The sequence below is a fragment of the Limulus polyphemus genome, unplaced genomic scaffold, assembly GCF_000517525.1.
Source record: "Limulus polyphemus unplaced genomic scaffold, Limulus_polyphemus-2.1.2 Scaffold1110, whole genome shotgun sequence".
Lineage (NCBI taxonomy): Eukaryota > Metazoa > Arthropoda > Merostomata > Xiphosura > Limulidae > Limulus > Limulus polyphemus.
The window spans coordinates 247,212-268,921 of record NW_013666720.1 but is presented as its reverse complement, the minus strand read 5'-3'; the positions used below and the strand labels follow the sequence as shown (position 1 = coordinate 268,921).

Sequence of the window (21,710 nt, the reverse complement as noted above, 5' to 3'; positions counted from 1 at the left end):
GATGTTCCACCCACCCCACACATATGTTTAATGAACGAAATTTGAAGCGTTTCTAAACGACAAATTGTTAAGCGCGTTATATTTAAACTATTTTGGAGCCTCTACACGACTTAACTGTCCATGTCGTCCCATCCGGTCAAGTTTTATCTGACGCCCATGTATCTTCATAATAGCTCTGCAGTGTTTTATCAGTTGCAAATGACTGTTATATCTAAAGCACACCACTACTTCCTGAGGGCTTTTCATAATCCATCTACTGTAAGAGAACAGTCCGATCGTACATGGATGGCCTTTACTACTGACCTTTGTACTTGTGGATACTCAATGGATACTTTGTTTACCATGGTTTAGATACGACTTGTTGAAGGTCTCTTTAACTGGTGTTCCTGGTTCCACAAGTTGCTTGACATTCTTGTGGGTTTTTTTGCTTTGGAAAGGACTATTATATACCATATCCAAAAGCGATAAATTTTCGATGACATCACACGACCTACAAAACCAAACAGTCTCAAAATGTAATTCTGATACTTTCTCTTTCACCGCGACTTTATATCGTCTGTGGTTGTTGCATAACTTGATGATTTGGATATTCAAAATCGTTATAATCTACCATACTCAACCCTGTATATGGTATGAAAATTCTTCTACTTATCAAACATATTTGAATAGGGCTTATAAAAGCCCAATAAAGTATTAGCACTTTTGCTTTTTTAACGTTAATTTGTAATTATTATTGTCTCTTTTGTACGTTTACATAATTCTACTAATTTTTAATACGTTCGTCCTTGTAATTTGATTACTATCTCACCACACGCTTTGGACGCGCAGACTCGTGGTGTCTACGCATTTCTTCGTATCTATTATCTGATTTCATGATAAAATCAAACTGTGATAATTTGATTTCTGCAGTGCCTTTACATTCCAAGTAATCTTTTCTCGAAATAACTTTAACTATAATCATGCATTATTCTATAGGCGTATATTAAAAGGTTTAACGAGATTCTTTTAACTAAATAAAAAAAATAAAATCGAACTGTGATAACTGGTTTGAAATACCGAAGAAAGTGAAATAATGAAACCTGAATTCGGACTGCGTGTTCAAAGTTTGTACGTTATATGGCTCTTGGTTACTCAAAACAAATATGATTCCGAATGCGTGAGTTTATCGGGGGATCAATAATGTAATATCAGTTAAAGCAGTGGAATCCGGATATAGAACAGTTTTGCCTGCTGTAAATTGAACAGTAAATGCTGTACCTTGAGATAACACACGAAATTTCGTTTTACAGTAGCCGATCAGGCTTATGTGGATGGAGAAGGGGAGGGGAGGCCAGATATCATTAAATTTGTTTATTTGCGTGTGCTGTTTTTTGATAGATTGAAATAGGTATGACAAGAACTAAGTCATGTAGCGAAATGTATGTAAAAATGTTATTACCATTTAAGCATCGATTAATCGAATGGACGTTGGTAAATCTGACACTTTTTTTAAACACGAATTTAAATAGATAGCTATGCATGAACTCAAGGCAACGTAAGACATTTAGCTTAAGAATTGACAGCTCCCCGTAATAATCAATAGAGTTTGGAATGACCTTCAGTTGGTGAATTATAGGGCTTTTAACTTTTGTCATGTGAATAACGAATCAGTTAAATAAAACTACATTGTAAACTATGCTGCGAGAATATATGCTTTCCTCTTTCCTGAATTAGTGTAATATATATGTAAAGACGCAAAAGTTTTTAGAAAAGTTGTATTCTGTTAATTATCAAAGTAATTATTCATTAGGTTGTCAAAATTTAGTGCCCGGTTTAGTGATAAAATGAAACCGTGTTTATATCATAATTATTTTTACCCTGTGGTAACCACTTTCTTTAGATTAACTTTCAGTATAAATAGGGTTTCATTCTTTTAACACATACATCATATATTAATCATAATAAACCATACTATTCGTTGGTGTCATGGAACGATCAGAAATACATTTGACGACTGTAGTTTCAAACTAATGAAACATTTTAATACTAAAATGTTAATCTATTCTATCGCTTAAATAAGTTTAAGGAGTGGTTAGTTAAATTATACAGAATATGTGGTATACAGCCTTTAAGTATCAGAACAAAAAAAAATACTTACAATTTTCTCAGCAGAAAACACATAAGCACAACTGGGAGTAAAAAAAAAATTGTTTTCTTACTCCAATAATCTAATATCAACTATAATTGATTCAACGGAAAGTCTTTGTACCTGCCCAACTGAAGTAATATATAAGTTGGGAAAGCATCGCAATTACTGTAAAGTATAAATGAGTAAATGTCATTTATTTACATTATTAAACTGCACTGGTTCTGATTATATAATTATTTTTCTTCTCCCATGATCGAGGATTCCTCTGAGATAGGGTTCTGTGTAAGAATACAGTGTACACATTGGTTATAGTCCAATCTTGGCACCACACCTACTGGTAAAAGTGTTCACCCAGTTACCTGAGTTTACAGGTATTGTTGTTGCTTTCACTTTTTTACTTTGATTTTGTTGGCTTGGGGTCAAGATGATCTTGACCTGTTTAACTCTTATGTTTGGAGGTTGTAAACCATACCTTAGGCTTAGAGATTCAAAATTTCTGGGTGTTAGGAATATTAAGAAGCTTGTAACTTTAAAGGTTGGTATGCGAAAAAAAAATAATGTTTTGACTATTAAAAAAATGTTTGATCTTTCTATGAGCAGTAACGTAAAAATAGTTTATGATGCTTGAAATGCTGGTTAAAATTATTGGCCACATTTTATACAATTTTTACTAGCAAAATTGTGTATATGAGGTTTAGTACATTATATATATACGGAATTAGATAACAACTCAAGATTACAAAAAGCGCCGAGGTGCTAGGCAAAGAAGTACAAAAAATGCTATAGTTTTCATTCACTTTTATGTAAGGTAAAAGGACAATTGAAATGTGTTTCATGATTTGATGCGTTCTGTGACTATGTAGATAAAATAATTGAAAAACAACGTATTGTCATGCAAGCGTTTTCTTAGTGTTGATTTTTGGAGTTTATTTTAACAGCACTGAGATTTTAAGTATATTAAAAAGTTATATTATTCCCGTATCTGGCCCGGCATAGCCAGGTGGTTAGGGCGCTCGACTCGCAATCTGCGGGTCGCGGGCTCGAATCCCCGTCACACCAAACATGCTCGCCCTTTCAGCCGTGGGGGCGTTATAAAGTCACGGTCAATCTCACTAAAAAGAGTAGCCCAAGAGTTGGCGATGGGTGGTGATGACTAGCTGTCTTCCCTCTAGTCTTACACTGCTAAATTAGGGAAGGCTAGCGCAGATAGCCCTCGTGTAGCTTTGCGCGAAATTCAGAAACAAAACAAAAAACAAATTCCCGTACCGTCAAATTTCTTTAAAAAAATCAATCATTGTTAAAGAATGCTGAACATTATTTGTGTTACATATGTTTAATATTTATTTTTATTTGAAATGAAAAGATATATTCATATATATAAATCAAAACGCTACACTAAAAAAAAGAGGGAGAGAGAAAAAAGAGAGAGTTTGAGATAGTGTGGAGAGGGCTTATACTAAAATATATAGAAATTCCGAGATTGAAAATAAAGAACAAACCTCACACTGATGTAGTTCTTTCGTCCTTAAAATGGCTAGGCAGAAATAAAATAAGTATCAGCTTTGTTTCATTCAGCTAGTAATCCTCATCATACATGGTGTTGTATGATGCAATGATCACAAATCTCACTCCAAACTCACATCTAGGAAATGCCGTTTTTAGCAGACAGTTACCGAAAAACATTTCGTTCGCGAGAACGTATTATATCATGCTGATATTGATGTAAATTATTATACTCTTGTGACTCTTCTGTTTAGCCCAGCCAGGAAACCCTACAAAACACCGAATACTGAAATTATATCACATGATAAAGAATGTAATAGGAACTCTGAAATAAAAATTTCCAGTTCTGCATTTAAATGATTAGGTCAGAATAAAAACAATAAATATGTAGTTGATCAAGAATGATGTTCGCCGTATTGGCAAAATATACAATTATCTCACACGAACATACATCTAACGCTTGAGTTTTCTTTTTTTTTTTTTCATGACGTCATAAAAACGTCTTCACTAAGGAAGTTCAAGCTCACGTGCTCCTATGCTGTCTCCAATCAGCGGGCGGTTTACTCCCACGTCAAAGACTGATTTTATGGCGGTTGCCGTGTTCGATACAACGGGTGCTGTTCAATAGAATCGTGGAGGTAATATGTTTGTGTTGTGGGCACTCAAAGGTCAGTAACTGATGTGAAAGTTCTAACAACTTTTATTATAGTACGAATACTGGATCACAGAAAAAACAACTTGAACGAGAAGCAACCATTCTATCTAGACTTTGCTTTGTTATTCTAGTCTTTTTACGGGACATTTTAAGGCCTACAGTCCAATGAGTAATCCAGAAACCAAGTTAGCTGAGAGACGTCCGCCAAGTGCTTGGGCCAGTGTGGAGGAGTCAGGTCCTAGAGACCTGGAAGCGTACGGTGCAGATGATTTAACTTACACTGGTGTTGAAGAACATGACGTTATTCCAGAGGGTCAGAGGACAGGTTGCTGGCACGGGTTGAAGAGCGGCATTGGAGGTCAGTTTTAGTGCAAACGTATTTCACTATTCAAAATATGTTAAATATCGAATTTATTATGATTCTTAACTTCAATTCGATTTGTCATGAAAATCAAGCACTCTTTAGTAACTTCTTAATTTTTAGTAGATTATGAATTGACATAACTTTCATTCTTAGTGCTAATAATATCAGTATGGTATAGGAATACCTTATTTCTATTCTCGGTGTCTTAATAACTTTTTTTTCTGATCATGTAACTTGTAAGAAAAAAAAGATAAAGCAAGCCGTAGTTAACTTAAGATTTCATGGTTATTTATGCAGGAATGATTAAAACAAAATATTATAAATAATAAATTGAAAGTCTGATAAAGCCTTTAAAAATAATACACTGTTACGTCTCTGGTCGTTTGTTAATTTCCGGTATAAATGTTTTCCGAGGAACTTCAGCGATGCAAGTCCTTTCTTAAATAAAACTAGTTTATTCTTTCTCAATATAACTTTGCAATACACAGAATTTCCACAGTCATTTTAACTTCAACACACGCTGTAATTCACAACGATTCACGCACTTTACTTACGGTCACTACCGCTCACTTGACTCAGTTATCTCTCTCTATATCTGTCTATCTGTCATTATATATCTGCTTTATTTGCCGGGCTTATAAGCTAAAATAGAGGGCGCCTAGAAAAGACAGGAGTTGCCAGGAAAAGTCATGATCCTTCTAGAAACTCATGACGTGTTACCAGCGTCAGGTGACTTCTGCTGTCGTAACAACACAGTTAACTTTCGAATAAAGAAGTAAAAATGGAAGCAGTTTGTAACTTTCAATATTTCATGAGCTAATGTTTCTAAATTTGTTGGATATCATAATATTGGCGACTTATAAGACTAGAATCACTAGATCATAAGCATCGCTTAAACACAACACTTTAATATATCCAAACATTCAGTGAAACGATTGTCCATGTTGATAAGCGTATAAAACTTTTTGCAACATAAAATACAGATACAGACATGTCTCACGCTATTTTGGTGTCTTAGTCAAACAGTTGAAACGGTATTACATAAAGGTCAGTTACTGTATATACTGTTACGACAGCGGAAGTCACGCGCGCTGGAGTTTCTCGAAGGATAATGAATTATCGAGGAACCTGGCGAATGTCCGAGTGTTTTTCAGGTGCCCTCTTTTTTAGTATATAAGCCCGGCAAATAAAGCCAGCGATAGATAGATATGCAGAAAGATTGAAGATATAGATAAGTGAGTCAAGCGAACAGGAGGCACCGTAAGAAAAGTGTGTGAAGCACTGTGATTTATAGCGTGTGTTATAAAAGAAGTTAAGTCTAACGTACTGATTGGAAATTCTGTGTATTACAAAGTTGTATCGAGGGAAAATAAACCGGTTTAATTAAGAAAGGACTTGTATCGCTGAAGTTCCTCGGAAAGAATTTATACCGGAAATTAACAAACAAGCAGATACGTAACAATACGCCAACCAGCTTCAGTAATATATGTATATACAGCATGTTATAACTAGAAGAAGGAAAACGCCAGAATAAACGTATTACGTTATTATTAATAAACTTGATTTACAATAATATTGAAAGAAATTTTATATATTATATGACAAAATTACTATCGTGAAAAATCCAACTGATATGGTGAAGCCTTTTGTAGTAACTTCTAAATAATAAAGTAATAAATGTTCTTTGAATACAACAGTTTATTCTTATGATTAGCCGTGTATATCAACAGTCACGCACTTCTCTATAAAGTTACTTTTGTAACACATATGTATACAAAATATGCCGTTTTTAGGTTTTCTCTAAGTATAGCGATCAATTAATATTTAGGATTTGATTCTCAACTCTTCTACTGATATGCAATTTGGGGAATAAACGGCCAATTTTTGGAGCTCTAATATAGATCCTTAAGTTGTACGACACTTGTAAATATAGAGTTCACAACAGTATATATATAGCCAGGTTACTGTATGTTTAGATGAAAACAGCCATGTTAATTAATAATGACAGAAAAAATATATATATACGATTACGAGCAATCACTTCTTTTCTGCTTTGCGGCGCTGAACATATTCAAGAACAAAAACAGTGTTGTGATATTACTTTGCCACTTAACACTTAGTAACGTTTTTGAAAGGCGTGGTTAATTCAGTTGTAATAAAAATTTGGATCACACGTGCTCTAGTGAACAAATACATGTCATCTCACTAGTTACTGAGTTAAAATTAATGTTTTGTATGTGCGCCCGTATATTACTAATATTGCAATTAAACTAGACACTTTTTAGAGAAACCTCATAAGACACAGAGTTAAAAGGAAAATGTTTTAGTGTAAAAGGTGAAAAGTGATGACTCTTAAGTTTCTAAACTTCACACACACACATATACTCAAGGCACTAATTTGGATACTAGTGACCTACGAAGAAATAGACATTGAATTCCGATGAAAACTAGAAATGAAAATTCGTAAGATAGGTTAATCGATGTTATGCGTGATGTTTTATTAAATTTTGGATCTGAGAAAAGTGTGGGCAGAGCACAGATAGCCCATTGTGTATCTTTGTGTTTAACAAACAAACAAACTAGGCGATACATTTTTTGAGGAAACCACCTGACATTTTCAACTTGACTCAGACAATTTGTTTGTTTTGTATTTATGTGAATCATCACACAGGTGCAAAGTCCCGAATGTGTTCAAATGGTGTTTGCTACTCCTGTTTTTACTGGCTAAACTTTTTTTTCTCATAGTATGCGAATTTTCTGAATATTAATGGATTAATATATGCAAGTTTTGTTGATTAAAATATACATGCAATAAATCTCAAGCAGATGCGAGTAATTTTGGAATTGCTGAAGGAATTAGTTTTCATAATTTAAGAGTTCTATGCTCAATAATTCATATATATATGATGCCATTTACTGTGACGCTCAACACAACGTAGATTGCTTCCCGACTTATAAGTTATAATTGTTTGGTCTATGGATTTCACGTTTTTGAAATCTAAGAACAGTTTCGTGTTTTCATTAGATGTATTCGCATCAGGATTTAGCAAATAACATCAGAAAAATAAATGACATGAAAAAGCATACCTTTGCTTGTTTAATTATATGACCTTAACTACAAATGTAGGTTGATGTATATTAGCTAAATATGTAAGCTTTTGCTTGTTTCAGACTTTTCATAATTATCGAAAGGAAGTTTCAAGATTGTTTTTTCTAGTAAAACTTTTTCATAAAATCTTACTTGCCGTTAAATTATGTTTACTCATAGTGTAATGAGAGGGCGCTGTATATAAACTTACAAGTTTCTGTTGGTTCAGTATAATTATTTTTCATGTGATTTGTGGTTAAGAAACACTTGAAGTGTTAGATTATAATTTCATCCTTTTTGACAAAAAAAATCTTAACTCGCTCTCACACATATATATGTATACAGTCCAACATAACACTCGATAAAAAAGTATGTGGTAAGCCACAGCGTGTCTGAGAGTATTTAAACAAATTTATAAATTACAAAGGTTTTCTTTTTTAATAAACATCGGAAATGTTTCTTTGCCTATTGCATATTTTGAACAAAAAACTTCGAATAAGTTTAATCACAGCTATTTGTTTGCTAAGATCTCCAATGTTCACGTGTAATTCATAAAATTGCAACAAAGAAGCAAAGTTTCGCAACCAGTAACTAAAGAAAGGTGTATTATCAGTTTTAAATCCCACATTGGAGTTTATAGTCATTTTCGTACAATAGTAAAGTTAAATTAAAAATAATAATATTTATTCATAATAGGATGTGAGGCAATTAATAAATTTCGTTTATTCGATCCTTACAAATTAAACCATGCAGGGAAGTTTATGATAAAGAGGAGATGAACGAGTTTCATTTTATTTATTTTTTGCTGTATAGTTTTAATTAAGCCCATATATTTTTGGAATAATTAAAACTATTAAAATTCCTTTTGATTTAGCGAATTTGTCTAATGGTAAATTACGTTTACGTTTTAATGAACATCTCTTTTGCTTTAGGATGTTGGAGAACGAGAGAAATGGCTTCGGACGAGGACAAAGATTGGCACGTGAAAACGACGTTACGCGAACTTATAATTTACATCATCTTTGTTGTGGTTCTTTGTATCTGTAAGTCTGCTGTATATGGAATTTTATTAGTTTACAAGCTGTAGTACTCGTTCCCTGAACATACGTTATGTATATTCATGATTAGTGAAAGGTTATCTTAGGACATGAAAAGTTGCTTCCCTTATTTTTAATTGTAAAAAACGCAAAAACTACCATAAAAACCGCAAAATGCTAAACTAAAAATTTGTATATATCTCCCAATGAACTTCCATGCCATATTTGGTGAAGATCCATCCACAGAAAGTGAGGTAGTGGTAAAAAAACAAACCAAAACGCCCATAGAAATTGCAAAACGCAAAACTGAAAATTGTATATATCTCCCCATGGACCTAATGAACCTCCATACCAGTTTTGAGGAAGATCCATTCACACCCTGCAAAGTAGTTACATGGACGTACAACAGACAGTACTATTATATTATATAGATTTGAATGTCGATGCTTATTTGCTAGTTGATCTTAAATACTTAAGTTTATGTGGGTAAGTGGTTTGTGTGTATCACAGCATTTGATGTTACTCCTCTTTTTCATGACCTAGTATGGTCTGGTGGTTAGAGGGCTCATTTGGCAATCTGCGGGTCGCGGGTTCGAATCCCATTACCGAACGTTCTCATCCGTTGAACCGTTGGAGCCTTATGATGTAACGATCACCAACTACTCGTTGGTAAAGAGTAGCTCAAAAATTAACGATGGGTGTGGCTGCCTTTTCTGTAGTCTATCACTTCAAAATTAGGGACGGCTAGAGCAGATAGCCCTCGATTAACTTTGCGTGAAATTCAACAAACTATTTTTTTTAATTTTTAAAGATTTATACCTCCTGGGTACTGTATCTGACTTTAAGTTGATTACATTAAATATATATTGTCTAACGTGATCGACAGTGAAAATATTTTCTGTGTCAAAAGCTTGGATGTGATTCTCTCTGCCAGACATATTGTTAGGTCTGTGGTTTTTACAAGCTGCCTTGATGAATTTAGTGTTATTTAATATAAATCCCCCCCCCCCCCACCCTCTCCAGTGGCTCATCGGTAAGTCTGATGGCTCACATTGCTAGAAACCGGGTTACAATACTTGTGGTATGCACAGCACAGAGAACTCATTGCGTAGCTTTGTGCTTAAATTAAATTTAATATACGTTGGTTTTTTTCGCACAATACTAGCATGTTGCGCACAAATATTTCACATACAATACACGGTTTATCTATATCAAATTTATTTGTTGTTTTTTCCGTTACCTTCTACTTCAAGATGTATCGACACGATTAGGAACATTCTTTGATATAGATCACCTCAATTCAACTGCATGATTTTTCATGTGCGTAATAATGCACAAACATTGCGCAAAAAATATGCATTAAATGGTAAGTCAGAAATCGCAAACACCTAGAAACATATAAAACTCGTTTAGCTATTATTTTGAATTCTTACTTAGGATATAAATTTAAGACTAACTTGTATTTTGTATTTTTGGAAAATCTAGTACGACTATTTACCGCCGTCCCTATTCCCTAATTTTGAAATATATTGACCAGAGGGAAGGCAGCCAAATCAGTAGCTCTCTATACCACGCACTCACCATCCGTTATAAGGAAATGATTGCCACTAAGGCTATCTTAAATCTTCTAAGATGGCCGAACCTCATCAAATATTATTGGGATTACGACCGAAAATATCGATTAACAGCAAGGACCCAGCTATTGAATTATTGTGTTCTAATAATTTCGAGTTGTTATTTTGTTGTGAATTGTTTTATGACATTTCACACTCATCGCTAGGCCATTTTATAAAGTTAGGTACATAAGTTATTAGTTTAGTTCTAATCTTTGTAGTAAGCTGGCTTTATTCAGGTCCCTCGGTGGGACAGCGATAAATCATCGGATTTACAACGTCAAAACCAAGGGTTTGATTCTCCTCGGTGCACAAAACAGATAGCCAGATGTGGCTTTGCAATAATGAATCACACACACACACACACTTGCTTTATTCAGAAGTTATTGATAATACTTAATCATTGATCTAATTGGACTGGTGAGAGTAAGAATTTATCAGTTAACGGTACGGATTTATATGAGTGAATATATATGTCATGATCACGACGGTTACGTTTTTGCCTGTGCGAGCCATTTCAAACGTGTTCTTGCAGTGATAGTTGTCGTTCGTAATTTGTGTCGCGTCTTTATATTTTTATTTTTATTTACTTTATTACGGTTGAAGATAGCATAACTAAATTCAATGTTTCGTAAACTTTAATATAGTACTTGTAGTTTTCTGAAAGAACAAGATAAATAGCTATGTATGCATGGTATACACGTAGCTGAAAAATTGGACATGCACTTGTGAGCTGTTTAAGAGAGGTAACTTAAATGTTTAGGCTTATTCTTCGTTTATTTTTTTCCTGTTTCTCGAGAGTAACTTTTAGTTTAGATCATCTGGATTTTGAATAATCACGCATACAACCAAAACATTGAAATGTGATATTGGAACAGCGTCTAATTAGAAACTCAATTTCATGTTCGAGTGCATTACTCGCTAGAGCTCTATTACCTGATTAGTTTTAAAGCTTTGGTGGTATAATGGAAAAACTGGGAAGTTGTTTCTCACGCAAGTTTTATTTAGTAACCCAAGAACCGCTCTTACATAGGCGTGAAAGAAACAGAAAATTCGGGCCGGGATTTTATTGTAAAATCATCGTGTATAAGGTACTTCGGTTTGGTGGGTGTCACTTGGAACTTCAATAGTTTTGTCTTAATTGTAGAAAATAATTTCGTGAACTCATATAGTCTGTGTATTTCTGCTGAAAACATCTCAGTGTTCACGAATGCTTGATAAACTTTATCGGATTTGAATGTCTATTAGGATAAACAAATATTATTCGATTCAATTACAGGTAAGAAATATTGTATTGTAGGCTGATACAAAATTCTGGAAAGTGTAGATTCTCATCTAAATGTGTAAACAACGGTTTCAAGTTTTTTTTTTAATGGTTTTAATTCATTTGAGCATAAAATAACTACTTTCGAGCACCAATATTATCTTCGCCAGACTCACAAGAGTACTTGACGAAGGAAACATATACCACTCTATGAAAGTGCTCGACTTTTCGAATCGTTTTTGAGTGCGAATGGGAAAGTTGGAGAGTTAGTTCGGTTTATCCGAGGATTTTCCAACTCAATTACTGTTGTGGTTGATCCAATATATATCAGGATAATCTAGAGCCGAATTCCATATTTGGATTAGTGCAGTGGTTTCCAATCCTTTTATGTTGCATACCCTCAGTCACACCATTAAGCCTGCATTGTATACTTGCCGCATGTGTTTTGTTAAAAAATAACAACAAACAAACTTTGAGTGGTTTAGATGCATAGAAAGATAAATCAAAAGAAATAATTCAAGGACGAGTCAATAATACACGAGTATTACGTGCTGGCTTGTGCAGGGTTTTCCAAACTGGGGGCCGCAGAAAAGTGTTATGAGAGTCATAGCAAACAAACAAAGTACATAATACTTCTAAGGTACTCAGTATCTAAAGATTCATTGGGGGCAGGGTGGAGGGGGCTTAGTCGGGATTAAGAATATTTTGGAAGGCCTTGTACTGAGAAAGATTGGGAACCCATGAGCTTGTGAAATACGCTGGTAACTCATCGAGACTCCCCTCCAGTAGTGAGGCATGGGGTTTATTTCTTGTTTAACGTTTTTCAAAAATTCTTTTGTATCTCTACCTTTGGACTAGAGGACAGTAATGCACGATGAAAACATCTCTAGACAATACTTAACACAACTAATAAATTTGAAGTAGTATGTTCATAATATATTGAGTAAGGTCCTAGACTAATGTGGAGTTAGACGTTCATCATTGTATTATAGAGAACTAGTATAGAATACCCACGCTTCGCTGCAAGCTTTAACATACGCTCACATATGTACCGATCAAGATTCTCCGTTTTCCCCAGTTACTTCTATAACTACTCCATAGAGAGTCCGTACACCCGAAAACCTCATTAGGACACCCGCCGTGGTACCTGAACATGTGCCACGCTTGGTCCCACTAGCTCATGAGTAGGGATATGTACATATTTTTAAATATGACGCCCTTGGAATTATAAAGGAGGCCAGGAACACAAAATTCGATGCTAGATTCGGGTTCAACGGACCAGAAAACATATATTATACTCCTATAAATCCTGGGTGACCTTCCTGGTGCGTTTTAGCCCCCTTCAGTAGGGGGTACTATGCCGTATGGATAAGGAAAATCCCAGGTAATTCGAGTTCGCCTGTGAAGTTTGGGTACTGCTAATTCCAGAACTGTGGGAGAAGTTCGCGAATGAACAAAAGAAATTCACACACTACCCAGGTTCGAATCCCCGTTACCGAACATGCTTGCCCCTTCACCTTTGGAGGCGTTATAATGTGACGATCACCAACTATTCGTTGGTAAAAGAGTAGCCCAAGAATTGACGGTGGGTGGTGTTGATTAGCTGCCTTCCCTCTAGTCTATCACTGCTAAATTAGGGACGGCTACCTCAGATAACCCTCGAGTAGGTTTGCACGAAATTCAAAATAAACCACACCAATTGTCACGCATACAGTTTCTAGAAAGGGTTTCCCGCATTGCCAATCGTAAAAAAAAAAAATAGTAGTAAAAGATGAAACTGTTTATTAATTTATATCTTTGGTAGCAAAATTGAAATATCGTGTGATATCTGCCATCAACACATTGCAAAAATATAGTTCTGGTATGACATCTATAGATGTAAAATGCACCGCCTTTTTATGACAGAAATGATATTGATAGGAACAAACTACGCTACATGAAAGATAAAATATTGTGGGAAAAAATATACCTTTATTTTTTAAACTGTTCAAATGTTTACACGAAATCGGATTTCGGTTGATTAATAAAAATGTCTAAGAGAAAGATGAAGTTGTCACTTTTTTAAAGATATAATGGTGTAATTTGATGAATATTCACGCATTAAGTTATTTCGAATTCTGGTAATAAAACATTTCACGTCAAACGAGAAGAAAAAATTGAAACTCGTAGAATGCAACCTCCGTTTCTTGATGCCTTCGATTTTTGCATAAACCGACCTAAATTAAACAACAAAATATTCTCCATTTACTTACCGCAGGAATAAATTAGTCTTTTTTATAATTAATATATACACGCATATTAATATTTATCATAAACATGAATATTGTTGCTATGGGAGTATTTAAGCAACGCTTTATACTGTATAAAAACTTAACAGGTGTATTGGACACCCATTGATTTTCATATGCACCAGTTTTCTTACATATTACACTAGAAGAAGAGAGAGATAACAGAATAATATTGAGCAGAATGCTCTAATAGCACTAAAAATTAATATCTATCGGTTATCGTTTCTCCAGTAAATAAGGTTGAACGTGTATTTGTGTTTTACTGTACTGATTGAAACAAGAAAAAACTAAAGGGGAAACCGCTTTCAAGCAAACATGTTGGTTACACCACTAGGGAGTGAAAAATTAGATTAAATTTGTTTGTAGTTAAGCACAAAGCTACACAAAGTGCTATCTGTGCTCTGCCCACTACGGGTAGCGAAACCCAGCTTCTAGTGTTGAAAGTATACAGACATGCCGCTGTGCCACAGGGGGTCACTGGATGAAAATATGATGTGTCGTAGACGGGTTTCATTCGCGACACACATAATCTTTATAAATATCATATATTTTGGAAGTTCAAAAATAATCGTGGAATAATTGTTATGTTGATTAAGCACACAAAACGTTGACATTTTTTGTAAAAGTTGTTTTCGCTGCAATATTCGCAATTAAAAAGTAAGAAAGTTGGTGTGAAGTAAAAAACAACCTGGCATACATCGCTCTTTTGGAAAAACATTTCTGGAAATTTTGACCTAACTGAATTTATTAATGAAGCCCACCTATTCTGACGTATATATTTTATCTATTTAGTATGAACTGTTTAATTGTAAAAAAAATGTTTTGTATTTTATAGTCATAGTTTATTACTGAAGCCGTATAAATGTTTTATATTTTATAGTCATAGTTTATTACTGAAGCCGTATAAATATTTTATATTTTATAGTCATAGTTTATTACTGAAGCCGTATAAATGTTTTATATTTTATAGTCATAGTTTATTACTGAAGCCGTATAAATTTCAGTTTACTTGATTTTCTTTGCTTAAAAAATACTAGTGTTGAGCTCTTAGCCCAAAAGTTTTATTGATCTTTGGGCCGGGTATGGCATAATGGCTCGAGTGTCGCGCTATAGATTGAATAGTTGGTTCAAGGCTCGAGATGTAATGCTGCTGAATACGCTCCGCCTTTCAACTGTGAACGCGTTTTAAAATTGATAGTCTATACCGTTATTCGGTTCGAAACAGTTCGACAAAGCCATTGTGGCGGCGGTTGCTGGTAGCTGACTGCCTTTTTTCTGGTCAGTAATTAAAAATTAGAGACAGCTATCTCTGAAACCTAGGGGTCTCTGATTTAGACGTTTGGCTAATGGGCGCGTAAGGTGCCGTTCAGATTAAAAATTGTAACTTATTTCTTATTGAGCTTTATAAATGGGAGACACATACAATGAAATAAAATCACCGTAAAAACACAACATTGAAATCGAAACAAATTTATTTTGCCTAGCGACGTTTCGAGCAAATGATTCCTGTCAGGCTTAATTTCGTTTTCATATTAAGCCTGAGAAAGAGTGTTTGGTAAAATATACAGCAGATGTTTTAAACCATATTTTAGAATTAAATATTTAATTACGTAATTCTTCTTCTCTTAAGTTAAAATATAATAGGATTTCAAAAAGTATTTATACAAGTACAATAAAAAATAAGTTCAATTTTATAAAAACAAGTAGGGATCGATATATTTATGTAATCTAGCTAACTATAATATAGAAGAAAGTTTTAATACTACGAAAAGTATTGAAAAAAGAACGTCAAAACTACTAAAACTGAGTTACTTAAAATTTAAAGTTTTGTATCCCTACTTTAGCAAATCACTGTAATTATGTTAGTTTATACTTTAAGCAACTCAGTTTTTGTAGTTTTGACTTTTTAGTTTCAACACTTTTTGTAGCATTAAAACTTTCTATATCATCATAGCTAACTAGGTTACATATATATCAATCCCTACTTGTCTTTTTAATATTTATTTATTTATTATTATACTTGTTTGTTTCCTTTGTATTAGCTATATTTTTGTGCGCCAGCAATACCAAGTGTGGGGCGCGCGTATACCCGATTCCATTTTACTCATCAGAATATCTACCAATCTACCCTCAGATCTAATTATATGCTAAAATAGCGCATCGTCTGTTTCATATGTATATTTTCGGTACAATAAAGGAATAATTGGGACCCAAAATATAGGAGTTCTGTGAAAGAAGTAGAGTGATAAGATTCGTCATTTTTTCTGTACGCTTCTCAGTCACTTACTTAGATGAAAATTTGTTGAAATAGTGAAATTTTGATTCACCCCATAAACACGAGTTAGGCGGCTTTATAAGTACAATCAACTTTAGTTTTGTTCAGCCATTACTGAGAAATAGTAATTGTTGATAACCGGAAATATTAAAGGTTGTTTTAAACTGGCGATTTTTATGGCCGCCACTTTCTTTTGAAGATCCCTATTATATAAGTATGAAATTGATTGGTTTCAAATCTGTTGTCTTAGTTAAATCTGAGAAAAAAATAAATTATATGTATGTATATGGATTTTTTTTTTAGCTCTAATATGATTGAGTTTGAACCTTTATGTGTGAACGGTCTAAATACACTTTAATACAGTGGAACTGTCGAGGTTTTCATTCTAATTTGGATGACATTAAGGCCTTGATCAATTCCTATTATCCCACGTGTCTCTCCTTACAGGAATCATTCCTCAGACCTGCCGATGTTGTCATCTTTTAGCAGTTTCTTTATACAGGGATGATAGGTGGTGTGCTGGACGAATTCATGGAGATGTGGCACTGCTAGTTGACCAGCATATTCCCACCATATCTGTGCCACTCAATATGCCCTTAGAGATTGTGGCTGCCTGTATCTCTGTGGGTCGTACCATCATTGTATGCTCTCTTTATCTGACACCAGGAGAGACTTACAATTAATCAGGCCTTGATGATCTTTTCGACCAGCTGACATTTCCCTTCTTCATCTTGGGAGGTTTTAATGGACACAATCCCCTTCAGGGTGGTGCTGATGTTGATTGGAGCGGTTGTTCTATGGATAGTTCCCATTGTTTTGAGGGAGATTGCTGCCACCTGACTCATGTGCCATGGTGGAAATTGGAGCAAACTGACTGGCACTCCTTCACCTCTCCCTCGGAACTTGACCGTGTTTTTCGCTTTTTACGTGCCATTAACCTTTTTAATACTGTTTGGTTTTACCCGATTTTGAGGCGTTGTTTGACATTTAGCCTGTTTCCTTTATAATTTTTTAATATAATTTTACTTTTATTTGCCTTTTTAACGGTTGTTTGGCCCATAAAGCTCCAATCAACCAACCAATCGAGCTACATTTCATAAAACATACAAAATAAACAAGAATTTATGGCCACATATCGGGGGGCTAATATAACAGGCGTCGTGTGTATTCTGTGTAATTCCTATTTATATCTACGTGTGCGTATACGTATTTATATAAGCATAAAACTAAACTGTATTTTTGTTCACCTTAAATTATTCTAAATGTCTTTTCTGTTTGTAAAATAGAAGATCACATGTACATCAGGAGTTGAAACAAAGAGGAATGGAATACAAATATTGTTGTTTAATAAAGCTATTTCGCTTTAACTCACATTCGATTAGATTACAAACAAAACATGATATTAGTGTTTTCGGCGTTTCCTGGTGGGTCAGCATTACCCTTATGGACTTACAATTCTAAGATTCGGAGTTCGATACCCCCTGGTGGACAGAGCGTAAATAGCCCATTGTGTAGTTTGCACTAAAACAAGCAAACAGTAATGTTGTAATTATATTTTGAATTTAGATATTTTCATTTTTGATCATTGGGTTGTATAACGTCACGTGATGAGAGTGTGGCTTAATGTTTTATGCATTTCCAAAGTTTTATAGCTTCTTGAGCTAATATCATACGCTAGTTAGGCCAGAGTTGCTGATGATTAAGTATTGAGTTAGCTAGTTCATTAGTTAGTTCGAGTAATGTTGTTGTTTTAGCGCAAAATTACATAATGGGCTATTTGCACTCTGTACCACGAGGAATTGACCCCCGGATATTCTCTTTGTAAGTCTGTAAACTTACCGCTGACCACTGGAGGATAAATTTTTATTGTATGTTTATTGTTAAACACAAAGATGCACTATAGGCTATTTTTGCTATGCCCACCGCGTGTATCGAAACCTGATTCTTAGCGTTATAAGCACTCAGACTACCACTGAGCCAATTTTTATTGACTTTGGCATACTTATCCTGTACTCAATTATGCATTAGAGCGTAATGTAACGATGGATTTGATTAGTTCAAAAAGATCAACATCTTTAGATGGTAGTCTAACATTAAGTAAGTTAATGATAAGTTGGGAAAAATGTAGTGTGTTCCCCCAAAAAGCAAATCACTTTCATAATGCTTATAAATCGTTGTTTGCCAACTTATTATTACATTAACATAATATGCTTCCTTATTCAAGTATTAAGCAAGTTGCTTGGGCTAGGCCTAGCCTTGTCATTAACGTGCAGGACTATGAATTCAAAGGTCTTTGGCATGGCCGGGTGGTTTGGGCATTCGACTCGCAATTTGAGGGTCGCGGGCTCAAATCCCCGTCCCACCAAACATGCTCGCCCATTCAGCCATGGGAGCGTTATAATGTGACGGTCAATCCCACTATTCGTTGGTAAAAGAGTAGCCCAAACATTTGCGGTGGGTGGTGATGACTAGATGCCTTCCCTCTAGTCTTACACTGCTAAATTAGGGACGGCTAGCGCAGATAGCCCTCGTGTAGCTTTGCGCGAAATTCAAAACAAACAAACAATCAATAGATGCCACAAAATTGCGCTCAGCATCAAGAAACAAATTACTTTAAATACGTAATATTAAATAAATCATGAGAGGATAATAAAGCTGACCTAATTAGAAAAATCATCAGGTTAATAGACGGTAAATTACAAAAAAGTGAAACAAAAATGTTGATAATAAAAGTATAAACTTCTCCACGTAAATACGAAAACACATTTTTTTTACAACAAAATTACAAAGTAAGCTACTACAAATAAACAGAAGCAGTAAAACTTCCCAAGTTACAGCAGGAGTAGTTTCATTGAAATCAAATTTGTAACCAGTAAATTATTCTGAAATAAATCAAAAGTAGTTTTATCAAACTTGCATAGCCTATATTTATAACCAATAAATTCTCACGAACTACCTCAGTGGCAGGTTTGTTGAATAAAATTTGTGTTAAGTAAATCGTTAATTTTATAGAACGCATATGTATGTATATCTGTATGTCCATTTTATTACATGCATCGACTTAACCCGATATGCGGTGCTTAAAAACAGAGATTTAGAAATAAAGTTACTATAGCGACAGAAACTTGTCATTTCCTATTATTTGGATACGTGCTTTGATTGGCTCTCCATTAATGTACGTACGTGACTTAAATCTCACAAGAACGATTGCCTGGTGTGGTTTCTTTAGCTCTTTAGGTACAGGAAGGTTTACTGCTAAACCAATCAATGGAGATAACGTACCTAATCAGGTGGTTTACCAATCAATTACTTCCATATGTCGCCTCTAGAGGGAGTTGATTGTCTCTAATTTGGTTTGATAATTTTATCCAGATGGCGTGATGTACCTAGGGGAAAGGAAAGTCTCTTTCTCTGCTGGTAAATGTTAAACAAAAAGTTTAACCGAAATTCGCTCAGCATAGCAACTATTTGAACATTGTATTACCATCCAAGATCGCAATTAAAACATAAAATATGTGAAGAAAGACATGTTATGGCCTTTGTTAAAACTATAAATGTATTGAAAGTAGAAATTTTGATTTTTTTCTCAAGCGTATTGCGAAGCCAACTTGAGAATAAATTGTGGAAGGGAAGGAGAAAGGCATACATTCAGAAAAATCAATAAGTTATGAAAATATTAATACTGAATATTGTATATAGGTATTGCTTTACTACCGCCTTTAATATGTCAAACATATTATTATTAAAACAACTGGTTTCGCACAATGCGGTAGATTATCATGACCAAACGACCGGGTTCAGTTGACCTAGTGATTAAAGTGCGAACAAGGATTCCAAGAGTTCATGGTTAGCGTCTCTGTAAAGAAGCAAAAATCGCGTTATGCACTTTGTAATAATGCGTGCGTTGTAAGAGAGATAGTCAAAATCCAATATTCGATTAGAGTAGCTCATTGATTGGCGATGGGTACTGTTGACTAGCTGCCTTTTCTTTCTCAGTTATCAGCTTAAAATTAGGAACGGCTAGCGCAAATAGCACCTGTGTAGTTTTCGCGTATATCCGAAACAAAGAATGATATAAATGTTTTGTGTGAGTGTGTGCAAAAATTTAATATGATGTAGGTACAAGGGTGTATAATTTTTTAACGTGTGTCACTGTTCGAGTGGTTGAAATTTGTGGTCGCCATAGAGGCCATGTAGATTTTATTTTGTTTTTTATTAAGAATTGTGTGAATTGAAACCTATAAAAACTGTCGTGATATCTTATATGACTGAGAAACTATAGCTATTCTGGTTAAAAATTCTATAATTTTGCATCATGTTACTTATTTTGTAACTTTCTTAGCATTTCCCAGTAAATAACCAATCCTGTAGTTCTCCGAGAACCATAAGGACATTGGTCGTCATCGTCTTATAACAGCTTTCTACTATATTGAAATTCGAGCTGATCTTTTGAAATTATGGAGAAAAGTAAGACAACCCCTGCCCTGTGCAATTATTAATTGTTTTCAACGAACGTTTGGGAAGCAATGGACTAAATTATCAATAGATAATGACGAAATTTAAGGTTTTTTAAATATTAGTTTTGCCCTTGGTTGATAGTGAACCAGGGGGGTTTGATCAGAATTATCAGAAATTAGAGCTTCAAATGGATTGTGCATGTTCGTGTTATGAGATATGTGGGAATTGAAGCTTGATGCGTGAATCAGAATCATTCTCGTGGATTATTCTTTACGTGATATAACTATTAAGAACATTACTAACGGATACTTGGCGCCATAGGTAAATTAATATTCAGCTGTATATGGAAACACTTTTTCCAAAGAAGCTGTACTTCGCCTAAGCTTTAAAAAGTAGAAATGGACGATCAGTGTGATAGATTTTTATGTGTGAACAATATGGTTAAGAGATAAATATTTATTTTTGATACACATTAACGTCTAAGTAGACTATTTGATGCTATAAATTGTGAACAATATGGTTAAGAGATAAATATTTATTTTTGATACACATTAACGTCTAAGTAGGCTTGTTACTACAAGAAGATAAGAATCTAACACACTTTACCATCTGCTATTCTGTATCAAAGAGAGTTTCTCCATTATGTTACTAACTGAACATACATCAAAATGGGTTGTAATACTAAAAATAAACTACCCCATAACACCAAATTGTTTTTCTCTTTAATTGGACACTCAACGTGTTACGGTTTGTGTTTTAGAGGAACGCTCCTGAAGAAGCTGTAAAGTTTTCAGTTAAAGAAAAACAATTTGGTGTTTATAAGGTCGTTTATTTCTAGTATTACAATATCTTCTGTACACCAATATGCATTACAGAAATTAAATAAAATAAGTTGTATCTTTCAATAAGGCTTTTCACATTAGTGTGTAATCCCTTTTATTTGTGGTTCTACATAAGTCTGTAAGTTGTTGTTTTTTGTTTTTGAATTTCGCGCAAAGCTACACGAGGGCTATCTGCGCTAGCCGTCCCTAATTTAG

At 34.4% G+C, this 21,710-nt stretch overlaps 1 protein-coding gene across 1 annotated transcript in view; it reads left to right on the top strand.

The window, feature by feature from the left end:
• The first annotated feature begins 4,208 nt into the window (after positions 1 to 4,208).
• The window catches only part of LOC106462178 (polycystin-2-like), a 54,785-nt gene continuing 37,283 nt past the window's right edge, over positions 4,209 to 21,710 (top strand). Inside the window, exons 1-2 of the mRNA XM_013922078.2 lie at positions 4,209 to 4,644; positions 8,671 to 8,781. Of these exons, the coding sequence (XP_013777532.2) occupies positions 4,452 to 4,644; positions 8,671 to 8,781 (304 nt within the window). The 5' untranslated portion in view covers positions 4,209 to 4,451. The remainder of the gene's footprint in view (positions 4,645 to 8,670; positions 8,782 to 21,710) is intronic.